The sequence below is a fragment of the Bufo gargarizans genome, chromosome 5, assembly GCF_014858855.1.
Source record: "Bufo gargarizans isolate SCDJY-AF-19 chromosome 5, ASM1485885v1, whole genome shotgun sequence".
Lineage (NCBI taxonomy): Eukaryota > Metazoa > Chordata > Amphibia > Anura > Bufonidae > Bufo > Bufo gargarizans.
Genome location: NC_058084.1, coordinates 380,050,932 through 380,069,656, shown reverse-complemented (window position 1 = coordinate 380,069,656; position 18,725 = coordinate 380,050,932). Strand labels below are relative to the sequence as shown.

Sequence of the window (18,725 nt, the reverse complement as noted above, 5' to 3'; positions counted from 1 at the left end):
TCCTCAAATGTGGTCCGCAATATGGCAACAGGCAGCACACGTTCGTATGCAGGAGGCTTTAGGGCTCATTCACACGACTGTATCGCTTTTTCAGTGTTTTGCAGGCCGTTTTTAACGGATCTGTTTTTCAGTAGTGTTTCTGGTTCCGTTCTATTTTTCCGTTCCGTTTTTCCACATGGCATATACAGTATACGGTAATTACATAGAAAAAATTGGGCTGGGCATAACATTTTCAATAGATGGTTCATTCCGTATGTGTTCCGTCTTTTGGCGGACCCATTGACTTGAATGGAGCCACAGAACGTGATTTGCAGGCAATAATAGGACATGTTCTATCTTTTAACGGAACGGAAACGGAATGCATACAGAGTACATTCCGTTTTTTTTGTGGAACCATTGAAGTGAATGGTTTCGTATACGGACCGCAAAAAAAACATTAGTATGAACCCTTAAACTGATGCTGCAGGCCCTTAGATGCTCGCTACATGAAACAATAAGGCAACTCATATTACCAGTTAATGCTGCTATAAGAGAGGTGGAAACCCGGGTCAATCATGTGAAAAACAAGATGGGGGAACTGGTCTCCTCCTATAACGACTTAATAGACGCACATTATGGCCTAGAGCAGGGATGGTCAACCTGCGGCTCTCCAGCTGTTTCAAAACAACAACTCCCACATGCCCTGCTGTAGGTTGATAGCTGTAGGCAGCCTGGGCATGCTGGGAGTTGTAGTTTTGCAACAGCTGGAGAGCCGCAGGTTGGCCATTCCTGGCCTAGAGAGTGAGATCAAACTGCTACAAACAAAGATGGCCAACCTAGAAGACAGATCACACTGCAACAATGTTAAGAGGGGTGCCTGAATCCGTACTACCACCACACCTCCCAGCCTATCTGCAGTCTATTATTAAGTCTCTTCTGCCACACTGCACACCAGCAGACCTCATCATAGACCGGATCCATAGAGTGGCGAAAGCAGACTCTGTGTCAAGAGACGTCCTCGCCCAAGTGAACTTTTTTCATGTCAAAGAGCAACTATTACAGGCAGCAAGAAAACATACCCCTCTACCTGAACCGCACCAAATGGTCACAATTTATTCTGACCTGTCAGCGGCCACCTTATAATTGAGCAGATAATTTGCCCCCATCACTGCGCCACTAAAGGAACATCACATCATGTACCGCTGGGGATTCCCTACACGCTTACTTATCAAGCATGACAACGCCTTGCATGTTATCAAAACCTCAGCAGAGGGAGCCACTCTCCTCCGAAAGTTGCAGATCAAGAACCCTTCGGCTACACGGGGAGACTCTCCTCCCGAGCATACTGCCGTGGGTTGGCAAACAGCTTCCCGCTGACTTGATTAACTGGCACAGTTCGTTTCTTTTTAAGGTGCTGTATGGCGCATGTATGATCCAGCTTAAGCTGAACTTTTCCCTCCACTCCTGCGGGATGGTTACTGAAAAGAGGGACGCATACTATCCGGCTTACAGGATAAGTCTTGACAACCTCTTATCTCTATGGAGCAGGATTATTTTGTGTTTGACTTATTGGTTGCATTGTAAGTGTTTCTTTTTTGACATTTCTACTACAGGTTTATTGTTTAGCCACGCTTTCATGTACTCGTACGCTGGCCTTACAAGCCGACCCTTGGTAGACAGTATGGGACTGGAAACAGAGGAGACCCCGATAACTTATCACTTTCCAAATCGTCTCGCCTTTGAATGTGAATGGGCTTAATAGCCCTCACAAACGAGCGCAAATGTGGTCTAAGGCCCTAATCTTGAAATGCAACATTTTTTGCACTCAAGAAACCCACATTGTCTCTAAGGACACACACCACATTAAACATTGTGGTTTCCCGGAAATATTCCAGTATCATTAGGTCTCTAAATCTAGAGGGGTCTTGATTGCGATCAGGAACACTGTGGCCTTCCAGTTGATCAGCCAACACATTGATAGCCAGGGTACTTATGTAATATTGGTTTGTTCCCTTAATAATACTATTTGTCACAAACCCATATTCCATTGCAGAATCTGCACATGCACCCCAAGGTTTGAAATATTAATACTTGCCCAAGAAATTTGATGATCCTATACTTGGGTAACTCTTCAGCCAAGACTTTGACACCTTCATCTGTGATCTGGTTCACACTTAATCTGTAATCCAAGCATAACAAAGATGTTATAGGAGGCTAAAGGAGATTTCCAGATATTGAAGATCTATCCTCATGGAATCCAATCAGAGTCTGATACCTGGCGCCCCCACCAATCAGCTGTTCCTTGCAGCCCCGGTTGCTAGACATAGCACTTTGAATGGAGCTGGAAGCACAGCTCTGTACAAAGTGTACTGGCAGTATTGGGTTATTGCAGCTTTGCTGCCGTTCACTTATACTGGAGTGAGCAGTAATGAGCTGCAATACAAGGCACAGCCACTACAAAAATATGGAGATGTGCCCGGTAATAAACAACATATCACAGGTACAACCAGTCAGGGAGTCTGATAATAGTAGTAGTGTCAAGATCAAAGTCACAGAACCATCAGCACATATAAAAGTAACCTTTATTTTTTATTCAATAAGGTAACCCCCAAAAAGGGCATCATCAGGCAACAGGGGTAGGTCACTAACGCTATAGACTGTCCTATGAAGCCCTACCTAAAACGGAATAGTCACCCCAATAAGGGTGATTCCATAGAAACCACCATCAGTCATCCAAAGAAAAGTTGTAGTGCCAAACGACACAAAAAAATAGTATAGATGTTCAGGTATAATAGTATAAATCACACATGCAGATATTGGACGATTAGGTTAGTGATGAGGGAGCATGCTCGGCCGAGTACTGGTTCGGCTCAAGCATCGATATGCTCTGCCCGTGGCGGTACTCGGCCGAATACCACGTGTGCTTGTCGCATTGCTCAAGTCTCTGCCCCGCACGTTTGGGGCCTCCTGAAGCATCCAATCAGCGTTCAGGTAAGAAATTCCCTCCAGTGTGATGCCACAGCCATGATAGCTATAAACCTTACACTGGTTGGCTGGCCGGAACACGTGGTACTAGTTTATATAGGAGCAGACGTCCCGTGCTCGGATCATTCAGCGTCAGGGAGAGCCGACAGTAGGCAGGGACATATAGCGGTTTGCTGAAATTACAACAATTGAACTCCCAAAAAGCTCTTGAAAGACAAAACAGTCCTCTTCAGGACTAAAGTGTGTATTCAAAAGCAGTGCAGCATATTTTTTTTTAACAAGGGTTGAATTCAACAGTCTTAGGGAGTGGCGTCCGCAGGAAGGGACAGATAGTGCAGGGCTGGAAAATCGCTGTTCAGTACCAAAAAGCTTTCAAAAGAAAGAAATATTACATATCAGTGAGATCTACAGTACACCATCAGAAAGCACTGTGTTTAGCAGAAATTCTAAAAAGGGGCTTATTCACTACAGTGTGCCTGCTAGTGAGATACACACTGCTCCATCCTAGATTTGTGATAATTTGTGCCACATCTGTGTGCGCGCTGAATCCACAAATGTTATATACAGTATTCCAGCCTAGATTCATTTCTATTTGGGACAAATTTCACTAGTTTGTGTAACTTCTGTGCGTGAATTTAGTCCGCAAGTATATATACAGTTAGAAATAATTCTCGGTTGACTATTTGTGAAAAATTTCACTACTTTTGGTCACATCTGTGCGTGAATTTAGGCCGCAACCATATATACTGTTATTCACCAGAGAATTATTTCTATTTGTGACAAATTTCACTTGTTTGGGTGACTTCTGTTCTGTGCGTGAATTTAGTCCGCAACTACAGGTGAAACTCGAAAAATTAGAATATCATGCAAAATTCCCTTTATTTCAGTAATGCAATTTAAAGGAATTGCAGTAATGCAGCTTAAATTTAGAATTTTGTGAAAAGGTTCCATATTCTAGGCTCAAAGTGTCACACTCTAGTCAGCTAATTAATCCATACGCCCCGAGCAAAGGGTACCTCAAAATTGTGACTTTGGGGTTTCATAATCTGTAAGCCATAATCATCCAAATTATAACAAATAAAGGCTTGAAATATCTCGCTTTGCATGTGATGAGTCTATCACATATGTTAGTTTCACCTTTTAAGTTGCATTACTGAAATAAATTAACTTTGCACGAGATTCTAATTTTTCAAGTTTCACCTGTATATATACAGTTATTCACCAGATAATTATTTATATTTGTAACACGTTTCACTGGTTCACATCTGTGCGTGAATTTAGGCCGCAACCGATATATACAGTAATTTAGCATAGATTTATTTCTATTTTGGACAAATGTCACTACTTTTGGTCACATCTGTGCGTGAATTTAGGCCGCAACCATATATACAGTTAGTCAACAGAGAACTATTTCTATTTGTGACAAGTTTCACTGGTTTTGGTCACATCTGTGCGTGAATTTAGGCCGCAACCGTTATATACAGTAATTCAGAGAATTATTTATATTTGTGACAAATTTCACTGGTTTAGGTCACATCTGTGTCTGCATTTAGGCTGTAACCATATATACAGTAATCCAGCAAAGAAGAAATTTTGCTGGTGGCAAATTTAACAAAGTTGTCCAACATCTATACAATAAAACTTTTAATGTGAAAAAGGCGAGCACTAAGGGACAGGGAAGTGGGCGTGTTGCTGATGGTTCAGGCAGAGGCCGTGGCCCTGGGCGCAATGAAACTGTGCCAGCTGCCGGTAAAACTAGAAAAAATAAAATAAAAAACACTGTACCCAGTTTCATTTCACTGTTAACTTGGCGTCGCAGGACAACACTGTCCAAGTCGGACCAGTGCGACCAGATGGTCGGTTGGATGACAGAAGATTATTCTTTCACCCCCTCTTTCACCAAGACCAGTCTCATTAGCAAACAGTCTGGTCCACAGAATCCTCACCCTCATCCTCCTTCCTCCCACCATGTAGAGTCAGGAGTCGGACAAACCGTTGATAACACACTCAGACATTCCCAGGACCTATTTTCATCGCCTTCACTAAATTTCGCCCTCTCGCCAAGCACGCTTGAAGAGGCACAGATCTTGTGTCCTGATTCACAACCTCTTGACCTATCACAGGGTCAAGAAGATGAGGGTGCTAAACGTCAATTATTTGTTCACGAGGTGGATGAGGATGAGACACAGTTGTCAATCACTGAGGTTGTGCTTAGGTGGATGGGGATGAGGAAGTGGAAGAGGAGGTGGTGGACGATGAGGTCACTGACCCAACTTGGGAAGGTGAAAAGCCGAGCTAGGAAAGCAGTACAGACGGGGAAGGATCTGAAGCATCGCAACAAGCTGTAAGAGGCAGTGGGGTGGCAAAAGGGAAAAGTCGGCCCACACCAAACAGGCACGCAACCGTTACACCAAGCACCCACATGCATAAGTCTCCCTTGCCAAGGGGTAGGTGTTCCGCAGTATGGCGATTTTTTGCGTAAAGTGCAGATGACAAAAGAGTGGTAGTTTGCAACCTGTACCAAAATGAGCCGGGGCGCGAACACCAGCAGCCTCACCACCACCAGCATGATCCACCACATGGCATCCAAGCACCCTAATCAGTGGGCCGAACGCCTGTGTCCACAATCTGGGTCTGCCGGCCACCCCACTGCCTCCTCTTTCCCTGTGTTATGCACTGCTGGCCAATCCCCTGTCAAAGGCGCAGGTCCGGATGTCTCTTGCACTGCACCTGGGCCTTCGCATGCACCATCAGCAAATACATCCACTTCCCTGTCCCACCACAGCGTCCAATTGTCCTTACCCCAGGCATTTGAATGCAAGCGGAAATACCCAGCCACCCACACACTGTCCATAGCTCTAAATGCGCAACTTTCAAAATTACTGGCCCTTGAAATGTTGCCAAATAGGCTTGTGGAGACTGAGGCCTTCCGCAGCCTGATGTTGGCGGCCGTCCCTCGGTACGTGGTCCCCAGCTGCTACTATTTTTCACGGTGTGCCATGCCGCCTTACACCAACATGTGTCCCAGAACATCACCCGTGCCCTGACCAATGCAGTTACTGGGAAGGTTCACCACGGACACATGGACAAGTGCTGGTGGCCAGGGACTGCACACTGGGTGAATATTGTGGAGGCCGGGAGTGAGTCGTATGCTGGGATGGCACAGGTGCTACCCACGCCCAGGATTGCGGGCCCTACGTCCATCAAGGTCTCCGCCAGCAGCTATGTTACTGGCTCCAACGCCCACTTCTCCTCCCCCTCCGCTACCTCCACCACTTCTACCTCCAGCAGTCAGCAATCAGTTGGTAGCTGGAAGCAGTGTAGCACTGCTGTGGGGAAACGTCAACAGGCCGTGCTGAAGCTGATCTGCCTAGAGGACAAACAGCACACCGCTGCAGAGCTGTGGCAGGGTATAAGGGACCAGACCGAGCTGTGGCTGTCGCCACTCAACCTACAATCGGACAATGGCTGTAACTTGGTGGCGGCTTTGGAGCTCGGCAACCCGATGCACGTGCCATGCCTAGCGCACGTATTAAACTTAGTGGTTCAGCGCTTTATTAAAACATACCCAAATCTGACAGAGCTACTAGTAAAGGCGTGCCACGTGGGTGACCATTTCCGCAAGTTGTCCACAGCTTCAGTCGCTCTGTCAACGCTGCAGCAGCGCTTGGGGCTCCCAGCTCACCGACTGCAGTGCGACGTGAGCCTGCGCTGGAACTCTACGTTCTACATGTTGTCCAGGCTTTGTGAGCAGCAGAGGGCAGTTGTGGAAGACCAGCTGCAACATGGTCGTCACCTTTCGAGTCATCTTCCACTATTCACAAGCGAGGAGTGAACATTGATGGCAGACCTCTGTGAGGTGTTAAGAAACTTTGAGGAAGCCACACAGATGGTTAGTGGCGATAACGCTATAATCAGCGTAAGCATCCCACTTCTGTGTCTACTCAAACTATCGCTGCTCACAATTAAGGACGACGCTCTGAATGTGGCAGACGTGGAAATGGGGGAGGACTTTAGTGTGGGTGATAGCCAGACCACCCACATTTCGTCTTCTCAGTGCGAATTAGAGAGGAGGATGAGGAGATGGAGAGTCATGCTGACGTCGACAGACGTCTTGCCTGTTGGTACTCTGGCACACATGGCTGACTTCATGTTAGGCTGCCTTTCCCGCAACCCTCGCGTTATACGCATTTTAGACAACACAGATTACTGAGTGTTTACTCTTCTCGACCCCCGCTACAAAGATAACATCTCATCTCTCATTCCTGCAGTGGAGAGGGCAAGTAAAATGGTGCAATACCAGAAGTCCGTACTTCCTTTGGCAACCGAGGAAGGGAGACAAGGGGAACACACACCAGTTCCAACAAACGCAGGGCAACACTGTCCAAGGCATGGGACACTTTTATGACACCCCGCCAGCAACCTCACCCTGAAGCGCGGACTAGTGGCTCACGGAAGGACAAGTTTTGGAAGATGGTGATAGAATACATAGCAGACCACGTCAGCGTCCTGAATGATCTCTCAGTGCCTTACAACTACTGGGTGTCCAAGCTGGACACTTGGACCGGACTTGCACTCTATGCCTTGGAGGTGCTGGCCTGCCCTGCCGCCAGCATATTGTCTGAGCGTGTATTTAGTGCTGCTGGTGGCATTATAACAGATAAGTGTATCCGTTTGTCCACTGGCAATGCTGACAGGTTGATTCAGACAAAAATGAACAAGGCCTGGACTGCCCCCGACTTCTCCACTCCACCAGAGGAACGCTGAGCTAATGAGGAACAAACACGCAATTTAAATGTATGCTTTACAATGTACTCAATCCACAAGATTCAGATGCACCCTTTTCACCTCCAAAAAAGGGTATATGTTTGAATCTCGTTTTCTCATGCTCCTCCTCCTCCTCCATACAGTATATATGTCCTCAGTACAATGTTGTATGGGGTTCGCTCACCTTCAGGCCCTCACCTCCAATGTTTCATACGGTCTACTCACCTGTAGGCCCTCACTACAATGTTTTATGGGCTTCGCTCACCTTTATGCCCTCACCTCCGATGTTTTATAAGGTCTGCTCACCTGTAAGCCCTCACTAAACTGTTTTATGGGGTTGGCTCACCTTCAGGCCTTCACCTCTAATGTTTTCCAGGGTCAGCTAATCAGCAGGCCTTCAACCATAATGTTTAAGAGGGTCAGCTCAGCAGCAGGCCCTCACCCGTAATGTTTTAGAGGGTAACCAGCAGGCCCTTGCTCCTAATGTTTTTTGAGGGTCACCAGCAGGCCATTAATCATCATTTTTAAAGGGTGTGTATGATGCCCTCCTTTATGTGTAATAAAAGGTGCATTGGAGTGCCGGTTCCTTGCAATTTTTGGCAGCCCTTTCCCTCAGTGCATAGGTTGTATGAGTGTAAGAGTCCCACTACCTGAACAATTGTACCACCATGTGAATGAGGCCCCCCTTTAGGTGAAATACAGGCTGTATCGGAGTGCCTCTTCATTGTAATTTATGGCAGCACTTACACTGTATATACAATTAAATCTACAGGAAAGAAAGTTTCCTAACAATTTTTCCTCTAAAAAAAGTTTTTTTTTTGTGGGGGCAGGGTTTTGGGCGTTTATTTTTTCAGTCTGTAAAAGTGGCGTACAACTTGGACAACATGGTTCCCAGCAGCGACTTTGGTGTCCAAGATGCCTCCAGACATGGTCCCCCTGCTGTTCCTGATCAATTTCAGAGGTGTTTCCATCGCTTTCAGACCTTTTCCTATGGTCCAGGCACCCTCCCCTCAACCGAGCAGGGGGTGCCTGGTTGTCTCCCATTGACTTACATTATACTCGGGTGCTCGACCGAGCACACGAATATCGCGATGTGTTCGGACTGAACACCCGAACACTTTGGTGCTCGCTCAACAATAGATTAGGTATAAAAATTTAAACCACATATGCAGATGTAGCAAAATGCCTGTATATTATTATAATACACAGTAAACCAGATAGATCTCAAACCAAATAGCTCAAAAGTCCCAGATAAAATAATAAAGATCAGATTTATGCCTAATTCACGTCAGTGATTTCCATCAGTTATTGTGAGACAAAACCAGGTGTGGCTCTAAACATAGAACAGGTGCAGGTCTTTCCCTTATACCTTATGTCTATCGAGGCTCCAATCCTCGTTTTGGCTTTGGAAATCAGTGACCAAAACACTGATGTGTGAATGAGGCTTTATAGATGTACGTAGGACCTACGGGGGTCATTTATTAAGCTGAAATACGCCTATATTAGGTGTATTTCATGCACAGATTGCGGTGCAATAGCTAGTTGCGCCGCAATCTGTGACTTCTCCCTGCTCATGGCAGGTCTAAAAAAGTAGACGGGGAAGGGGACTGGCAGGCCCGTCTCATTTACCATTTTCTACGCCTGTTCCAGGTGTAGAAAAAGGTCTAAATGTAAGACAGCTAGGAAGCTGTCTTACATTTAGAACTGGCGCCGGATCCGCCAAGGTTATGAAGAGGCCGGCGCCTCTTGGTAACTTCGGCAATCCACCGCCAGCGTAGGGCTTTATTAAGACCAGCGCCTAAAACGCGTAATGGTTGTGCTGTTCAGGGGAAGCTTTTCCATTTTCAGGTAGGGCTTCATAGGACAAGGAGACTCTATAGGTTGAGTGTCTTTATGACTGATCTACCCCTGTAGCATGATATTACACTTTTTTTGGGCTACCCTATTGAATAAGAAATAAAGGTTATGTTTTATGTGGAGTGGTTCTGTGTCTCTGGTAATAAACAATGAAGAGGACATGACAATAACTGGAGAGGCAAATTAACGTTAGTGGTACCACTGACGAAGGGATAGAGGTCCCGAAACGCGTCTGGGCACACACCTGTGAAAGAAATCTCCGCAACCTATGCATGGCCATGCAAGCATAAATATAAGCAGAAGAATTTGAATTATTAAGACGCTGAGCACAGAATCCTGTGTATCATTCAGGACGTATACCTCCTCCGAAACTCCGCGAAATCTCGTGAGATCTGAGAACAGCGCATCATAACAGCTATAAGCTAGACGCCGGAGCTGCTCTCTGCCGCTGAACTACCCAACACGCTCATAGAGGCGTTCTTGAGATCGGAGTGGAAGGTAGGAACATCATATTTGTATCTTGCAAAACCTACATGGTACTTGACTATACCACCGTCACCTAAGATACCAAAGTACGTGTTTATACAGGAACGGCCTGATCCGCCTGCTTATTACTAACCTTGGAGTGATATCCGTGAACTGTTCTGAGTTGCACATGGAAAATTGAAGTGCACTTTTTGTTACCAACTATTCAGATTGGCTACACTTGCACGGCTTGATTTATTCACTCATCATTAACATTGGAGCGATATTTATGAACTATTTCAAAGTGCACATGGGAAATTGAAATGCAATTTTGTTATTAATTACCCAGATTGATCACATCTGCACCAGTGATTTCGGATTTTAGCAACAGTTTCTATTCATTTATATATGTGAATTGTTATGTATTTTATTGGTAGTTTTTAATTTATATTTCTAATACACGCGTGATTATTGTGATTTAATAAATATTTTATCCACAACCAATTGGGACCAAGTGTTGAGTGCTCGCCCTGATTTTGATTTTAGCTATTTTTCATTACCGGAGGAGGGGTGTTCCTCTTTACTGGGCTAGTAGCACCGAATCCAGAACCCCGCCTGAGGTGAGCCACCATTTTGAGTCTACAAATTAACGTTAGTGCTGGGAGTTGGACGCCCACTGATCTGATATTGATGGCCTAACTCAACATAGGCTATAATTTTGTATCTATAATTCATGTGCTGACACAGGAGTCAACAAGGTAACAGGGTACAAACTGTTATGAAGTGGATGTAGATCGGAACGGAAACAGAAAAATAGGGAAAGTGCCTTTAAGGGGCAATTCACCCCTGGAAGCCTCTCGGGCAGAGCTCCCTAGCAATCTGCTTCTTTGTTCTTGTCAAGTCACTGGATCACTTGACTCATGTAAGACATGTCCAATGAGGGCCACGTCAAACTGGATGTTGACGCATGGAGATCTGAGAGCTTCAGTCGCCTGTAGGAAAAGAGCGAAGTGCCAGGGATCAGGTAAGTATGATTACCTACAGGTCTTTCCAAGCTAGGGGGTCTGCCCGAGAGGCCTTCTGGGTTGAACAACCAATTTGAGTACCTCTAGGTGGCCAGCTGTTGGCTGAGAAAGATTAAGGTGCACAAGTGCTGGCCCTAAAGAGACAGAGTGTGCATGCACCCTTCAGGCACCACAGAGAAAGTTCTTTGCCTTTGTGGAGAAGAATGCCAGTAGGGCTACTTCGGTGTCCAAGAACGTCGGACAGGAGAAAGAGGGGTATCACAGTCGGTCCAATACCACTGTACCATTTTAAAGGGAACCTGTCATCCACTTTATGCTGACCTCACTGAAGGCAGAAATGCTGATTTCAGTGGTGTGTCACTCATAAGCTAAAAGTAAGTGGTTGCCGAGAACCAGCATCATAATCATTGCAGCACAGGCCTTGAAAAGAGTCAAATCTACCTGAGAAGAGTCATGGTTATTCATAATCTCCTGCTCTCTCACCCATCTACTGATAATTGGCAGTTCTCATCTATAGAGAAAGGGAGAAAACTAGGTAGAAACCTGTCATCAACAGGTGGGCAGGGAGAGCAGTAATTTTTTTAATGACCATGACTCTTCTCAGGTGGCCGTGATTCTTTTCCAGGCCTAGTCTGCAATGATTGTGATGTTGGTTCTCGGCAACCACTTACTTTTAACTTATAAATGACAGACCGCTGAAATCAACTCCCTTGTCTCTACTTTGTTCTGCCATTAGTATGGGCAGCATAAAGTAGATGACAGGTTACCTTTAAGGGGGAAATCAATTACCACACTTTTTACAGTTTTTTTCTTTTGTCAACAGATGTAAACCTGGCAAGTGTTAACCAAAATGGCACGTGACATCAGCTTGGGACACAGAAGCCAAATGTATGACCAAACATGCTGAAAACTGGACCTCATCTGATTTCCTTCAACAAGATCTAAACAATGAAATGTAAGACTTCGTACCTAACCACCGTGAGTTTTCGGAAGCATGGTATAAGCTCTTTTACTCCATAATCATTGATATTGTTATTGTCCAACTCCAAAGCAATATCTTTCTGGTACAGATTCAGAAGAAAGGAGATGGCACCACAATCAGAAGAAGAAGCCCCACAGAAGCTTAGCTGAATGTAATCGGCACATATTCCTTTGGCTACCTTTTTCCCCACCTTCTCACACTGAGTCTCACATACACATCGTGCCATCCAGATAAAGTGAGTCAATGCATGAACACGGTTATATTCCAAATAACGTGACCGGGGTAGGCGTTTTAAGTGAAATTTGACACTTCTGAAAAGCTGTTGCTTGAGAGCTTTTCTTTTAACTTTCAAGACTGAAGGCGGCACTAGATGTTCAAGGAGAACTTGTTTTGGTTTTGATAGCAGCCCACAAAGAAAGAGGTTGATGAACTGTAAATGATCAATATTCGAAAAAGAATCGATCTGATTGTCATTCTTTGCACAAAAACACATCATCAGATTGAGTTGAAGCTCCTGTTGTGGGGACTGTGCACAATGACCAAAATACTTCAGTAGCTCTGTAGTGTCAGCTTCTCTGTCAATCACAAGAAATAAGGCAGTAAAGAATGACTGAAGGGTCACATGAAAAAATTCAAAAGAACTATTTCCACCACATCCATCGTAATTTTTCACAGTTCTGAGGAAACCCAATTTGAGATATTGCTCTGAGATGTTTAGAGATGTGATGGTATCATAGTCGAAAACAAAGGCTGAATTGTCCATCCCACTGTAGGCAAGCTTTCCTATCAACTGCAAGGTCTCCCTACCCTTCTTGTAAGTGTCAACCTGACTTCTGGTGGTTCCACTGTTAGAAGAGTTCAAATAAACTTCAATTATGAGTAAAAATATATCTGTAAGTGTTACAGAACTACTAGAAAAAGTGTGACTCTCATTTATGGAGTGAAAATGTTCATAACACTTAAATATTATCCAGCAAAACAATGGGATGGAACATAAGCTGCTGATATTGTGGTTGGCTTCTAAGTGATTTAATACATGCATCTGAACACTGGGTTCCCTGAAGAATAAATTAGTATACTCCTTCAGGTTCTCTGTCCCAAAACCACGTAGCATAATTCTCTTCCGCACAAATTTCTTTGGTACCTGACAACCTGTTCTTGCTGTTAAGACTTTTCTTGATCCTTTCAACAATTTTCCACTCAGTACATGCATGAACAAGGCCGCAGGGTGGGCAGTGTCTGTAGGTAAGGAAACTTCTGGAACGTTGTTTAAGTCAAAATTGGAGTGCATTTCATCAAAGCCATCAAAAGTGAACATTACAGTTTCTGGAAATCTCAAAATATAATGAAACACTTCTTCTGGATCATGGTCTGGGTGGCAGTTGTATCTGAAGAGCAAGTCCTTCAGAGAGAGCTGAGTGTTTGCATCAAAAATGATAAATCTCCGACAACTAAAACTAAACAAAAATTTAATATCAGAGAAAGATTCTCCTTTCGCCCACATATTTTGCATTTTTTGGATCAGAAGTGTCTTTCCCATGCCAGCATCCCCATAGATAAATATAGTTCCTCCTTCTTCATTGATCACACCAGTGTCATCGAACAAGGAATTTACATCATTTATTCGTCCCATGGTTTCATTTTTGTCATTAACAAGTTCCATAACACTATTAACATAAGTCTCCTGGAGCTTCATCTCTTCTCTCTGAGAGTAAGACTTTACAAATTTGGAATCACAACAAAGTTCTTGTTTGAGCTTCTTGCTGTATAAAGTAACTAAAAGATTTAAGAAAACAAATATTAATCAAAAGTAATGTCAAGACTATGCTAATAGCCATAAAATAATTCACTTTAGCATTTTGTGTGAAAATGTTTACATTATAAGGATTGAATGTTCATGTAAATTGTTGGGGCAAATGCTGAGATTGAGCGATATACCGTAATTATCTTTACTGCTTTATATGTTTTCACATGGTATTTATACTACTGTATATTGTTTATTACTTTGATGTTGACAAAAAGTATTTTCATGTTATCACAACATTTTTACATTTTACACTCATTACTTTTCTCATTTGTAATTCCCAGGTAAAACCATAAGTGTATGGCAGCCCATGTAGCTGTAAAGACTCCCTTTAAAAAGGTGTAACCCTTGTCCTTCCTTCAGCACAGGGCTTCTCCTTCCCATATACAGCAATATTTGCAAATAAGGAAGATACACCAGCTGACCTTCTCTCTTAAAGGGGTTACCCAATAGTACAAATTCCCCCCACAATGCCCGTGCCTCTCCTATAGACGGTACTTACCTGGCACCTGCGTCCCTCCGGATCCTTGCACGGCCGCCGCTGCATCTACCTGTCACGCGGATCAAAACATCCGGCACCAGGCCAGAGGAGGGGCTTAGCAGCTAATAGCGGGCCGCGATGGTGACTAGTCGCCTTAGCATCACCCGCAGTGCTAGGGAGGCTGGTCACCGTTGCAGCCTGCTATTGATTGCTCCCCCTTGTCACGGGATGTTTTGATCCACACGACGGGGAGATGAAGCGGTGGCCGTGCAGGGATGCAGGTGCCGGGTAAGTATCAACTATAGGAGGGGCCCGGGCATTGTGGGGGGTATTTGTACTATCGGATAACCCCTTTAAGTCATCATTGGTATGGTCATGTTAACCAGAAGGCGGGCTATAGCAATGTTTCCAATTGAACCACCTCTACCTCTAAGTAAGGCTCCATTCACACGTCCGCAACGTGTTTTGCGGATCCGCAAAACACGGAAAGCGGCAATGTGTATTCCGCATTTTGCGTACCGCACATTGCCAGCACTAATAGAATATGCCTGTTCTTGTCCGCAATTGCGGACAAGAATAGGACATGTTCTATTTTTTTTTGCGGAACAGAAGTGTGGACCCGGAAGTGCGGATCTGCAGTTCAGTGTCCGGGCAACACATCGTGCTACCCCATAGGAATGAATGGGTCCGCAATTCCGTTCCGCAAAATGCGGAACGAAATTGCGGACGTGTGATTGGAGCCTAATCCTCAATATGGAAAATGTCACTGTATTATTCATCACTGAGCTTTCAAAAAACTTTGCACTGATCATAGTACAGTGTGTGTACAAGAGGAATAACACTGTTATTGGCCACTATATCACTTGTATATGGTATTTTTCTTAGCTGTTTTCCTCTGTGCTTGCTAAAGATCTCGTTTGAAGTTCCCTCAGACAGTTTCCATGTGGTGCACACAGAGAGTAGAGAAGAATCTACTTCCTTACTGTTTTACAGTCACTCAGAAGCAGCCCCAGGATAAGGGAGGACATTACAGAAAAGTATGGACCTGTATGCTTGTGAATGATGCACTTGTCCTGACCTATACCCTGGGTTCACACCTGAGCGTTCCTCAAACGCGTGTTTTAGCTCCCTTTGCTCATCACCAGAGACAACCTATTTAAAAGTTCAAGCATTTTCACACGCGGTGATACCGATGTTTATTTTTTTATGTATTTTTATTTTGGGGAAAGGGGGGGCGATTTGAACTTTTATATTTTTTTCAGATTTTAAATTTATTTTTTTTTTTTTTATAGTTCCCTTACAGAACTTGAACAAGCAATCATTATATTGCTTCTCTCAGAGGTGGGACCCGTACCTATCAGACAATGGGGACATATCCTTTACCCCTTTTACACTGTCCCTATCCTGTCCATACCTGATCTTTAGAATAAAATATGCTGACCTCTTCTCTAGCGATAGCCTTCACACACTACAGTAAAAGCGATACCGATTATCACTCCAAAGGAATCTAATACATTTCTGACAGATGGATAAGATTTTTATCTGTCAGAAACTACTGAAATTTTGCCCACTGTTGCTATAAATCATCATTTTAAATTATAATAATAATAATAATAATAAAAAACAGTATTCGGATGCTTTTTAGACAGGTGTAATATGGGGGCTTTCTTGTACCCATGTTATAGATGCAAAACACCCAGACCTCCTGCAGTTCATTAGAACCAGAGTTATGGACCTTTCCTCAGGATAGGTCATCAATATCGGATCCGTGAGGGTACGACACCTGGCACCCCTGCCAATCAGCTGTTTGATGAGGAGGTAGCGCTCCATGCGAGCGCTGCTTCTTGGTCTTCAGGCCGCTTTCAGCATATTGAAATCCGTCTCTATTATGGCTCTGGATTAGGCACGGATTCCAGATGATATACCATCAGTATTGTAATCAGTATTTCATCAGGATTTAGATGCATATTCCTTCCTCCCTGCATTTTTGGCACAATCCCTTAGACTTTAATAGGCGTATTTGGAAAAAAAAGTACATGATGTCTTATGTTGCGGCTCAATACGATTACAGCAATATCTAATTTGTAGAGTTTTTATTGTTTTATTACTTTAAAAAAACCTTTGCATCACCATTTTCTAATAACCACAACATTTTTATATTTTAGTATACAGAGCTGTATGAGGGCTTGTTTTTTTTGCGGGACGAACTGCAGTTTTTAATGGTACTATTTTTGGGGTATGTAAATTTTTGATCATTGTTATTCAACTTTTTGGGGGAACAAGATAACAAAAAAATAGTGAATCACCTGTTTTTATAGTTTTTTCTGTTATGGCATTCACTGAGCAGCAAAATGTAAAAAATATTTTAATAGTTCAGACTTTTTTAGGAAGTGGAGATAACTAATATGTCAATTTTTTTCATTAATTATATATTTTTATATGTAACAATTGGAAAGGGGGGTGATTTGAACTTTTAATATTTTTTTTTTTTACTTAATAACTTTTAGCCCCCTTAGGGGCTAGAACCTGGGGTCTTTTGATCCCTTCTCCCATTATGGCAAATACTTCTGACAGGCTCCCTGCTGAGCTGTGCCTCCAGCAGGCCCCAGGCCATCATGGCAACCAATCAGATCACCGTGATTTCACTGCGGGTCTCTGATCAGAAGGCACAGCGAGCTGTATTCCTCTGCCTAACCTCACAGATGCCACGATCACTGTTGAACGCGGCATCTGAGGGGTTAAAGGACTGGTTTTGGCGTCAACGTTGATCCTGGTCATTGCAGCTGGGCGCCTTCTGTATTACACAGCTGCCATCCGCCTCGTATGAAGTCGGCACAGCGCAGCAGTCTCTGCTCCATATAATTCCCTGCGCATAATGCCCTACATAGACCGCATTATGTGTTAAGAGATTGAAGGGATTGTGTCACCTATAATTATTTCTGCCAGTTAAAACCAAAAACAGACACATATTCACTTTTTTCTAATCGGTTTTTCATTTTTGATTTTTTAAAATCTGTGGCAGTGTGGCGGACAAATTACTTAATGGGTGGCAGTATGGCGGACAAATTACTTAATGGGGGGCAGTGTGGCGGACAAATTACATAATGGGGCAGTGTGGGGGGCAAATTACTTAATGGGGCAGTGTGGGGGGGGGCAAATTACTTAATGGGGGCAGTGTGGGGGGCAAATTACCTAATGGGGCAGTGTGGCGGACAAATTACTTAATGGGGGCAGTGTAGGGGCAAATTACATAATGGGGCAAATTACATAATGGGGGCAGTGTGGAAGGTAGTATCACTAATGAGAGCATTCTAGAAGGGAATTACTATTGGTGGGACTATGAGGAGCACTATTACTATGGGGGCACTATTATTTCTTCAGGATAGTATTTGGGGGTATTGGGGGGCACAGGGAGCAGCAGGATAACACTGTGGGGACTCCAGGTTGGGGGATTATGATAGAAAAGTGAGGACACTAAGATGTCTGTGTGTCACACTCTGCAGAGACCAGGCGGCTGAGAGAAGTGTCCGGACCGAATGGAGAAGATGATGACAGAGAAGATCTACATCGGAGGGGACGTCACCTGGAGCAGGGGCGTAGCTAGAAATGCATGGGCCCCATAGCAAAAATAATTTTATCGATATAGATCTCCCTCCCCTAAATAGTGCCATCCACAGATCCCCCTCCCCTAAACAGCGCCATCCACAGATCCCCCTCCCCTAAATAGTGCCATCCACAGATCCCCCTCCCCTAAATAGTGCCATCCACAGATCCCCCTCCCCTAAATAGTGCCATCCACAGATTCCCCTCCCCTAAATAGTGCCATCCACAGATCCCCCTCCCCTAAATAGTGCCATCCACAGACCCCCCTCCCCTAAATAGTGCCATCCACAGACCCCCCTCCCCTAAATAGTGCCATCCACAGATCCCCCTCCCCTAAATAGTGCCATCCACAGATCCCCCTCCCCTAAATAGTACCATCCACAGATCCCCCTCCCCTAAATAGTGCCATCCACAGATCCCCCCCCTAAACAGTGCCATCCACAGATTCCGCTCCCCTAAATAGTGCCATCCACAGATCCCCCTCCCCGACGCTCACAGGAGCACATTTATAAACTAATCAGTAACTTGAACTTTAATCATTGACATTGCTGAATGCTGATCTCTTTACTTGCATTGGATACCTTACTCTATCTTAGTTCTGGTAACGGTACAGCAGGCAGTGCTGGCGGGTGGCGCTCACTCACTGACGTCACGCGCCTGCGCCGCCTAGTGGGAGGAGCAGGCGCGTGACGTCAGTGAGTGAGCGCCGCCCGCCAGCACTGCCTGCTGTTACCGTTACCGGAGCTAAGACAGAGTAAGGTACCCAATGCAAGTAAA

The 18,725-nt window shown here is 44.5% G+C and overlaps 1 protein-coding gene across 5 annotated transcripts in view; it reads right to left on the bottom strand.

The window, feature by feature from the left end:
• The window catches only part of LOC122938013 (nucleotide-binding oligomerization domain-containing protein 1-like), a 110,275-nt gene that overhangs the window by 32,198 nt on the left and 59,352 nt on the right, over window positions 1–18,725 (bottom strand). For 4 of the 5 annotated variants that reach the window (XM_044293264.1, XM_044293261.1, XM_044293265.1 and 1 more), the window contains 2 exons: window positions 12,048–13,836; window positions 2,075–2,158 (listed from right to left, as the gene is read on the bottom strand). In XM_044293264.1, the coding sequence (XP_044149199.1) occupies window positions 2,075–2,158; window positions 12,048–13,836 (1,873 nt within the window). The remainder of the gene's footprint in view (window positions 1–2,074; window positions 2,159–12,047; window positions 13,837–18,725) is intronic. The other variant, XM_044293267.1, reaches the window with a different exon arrangement.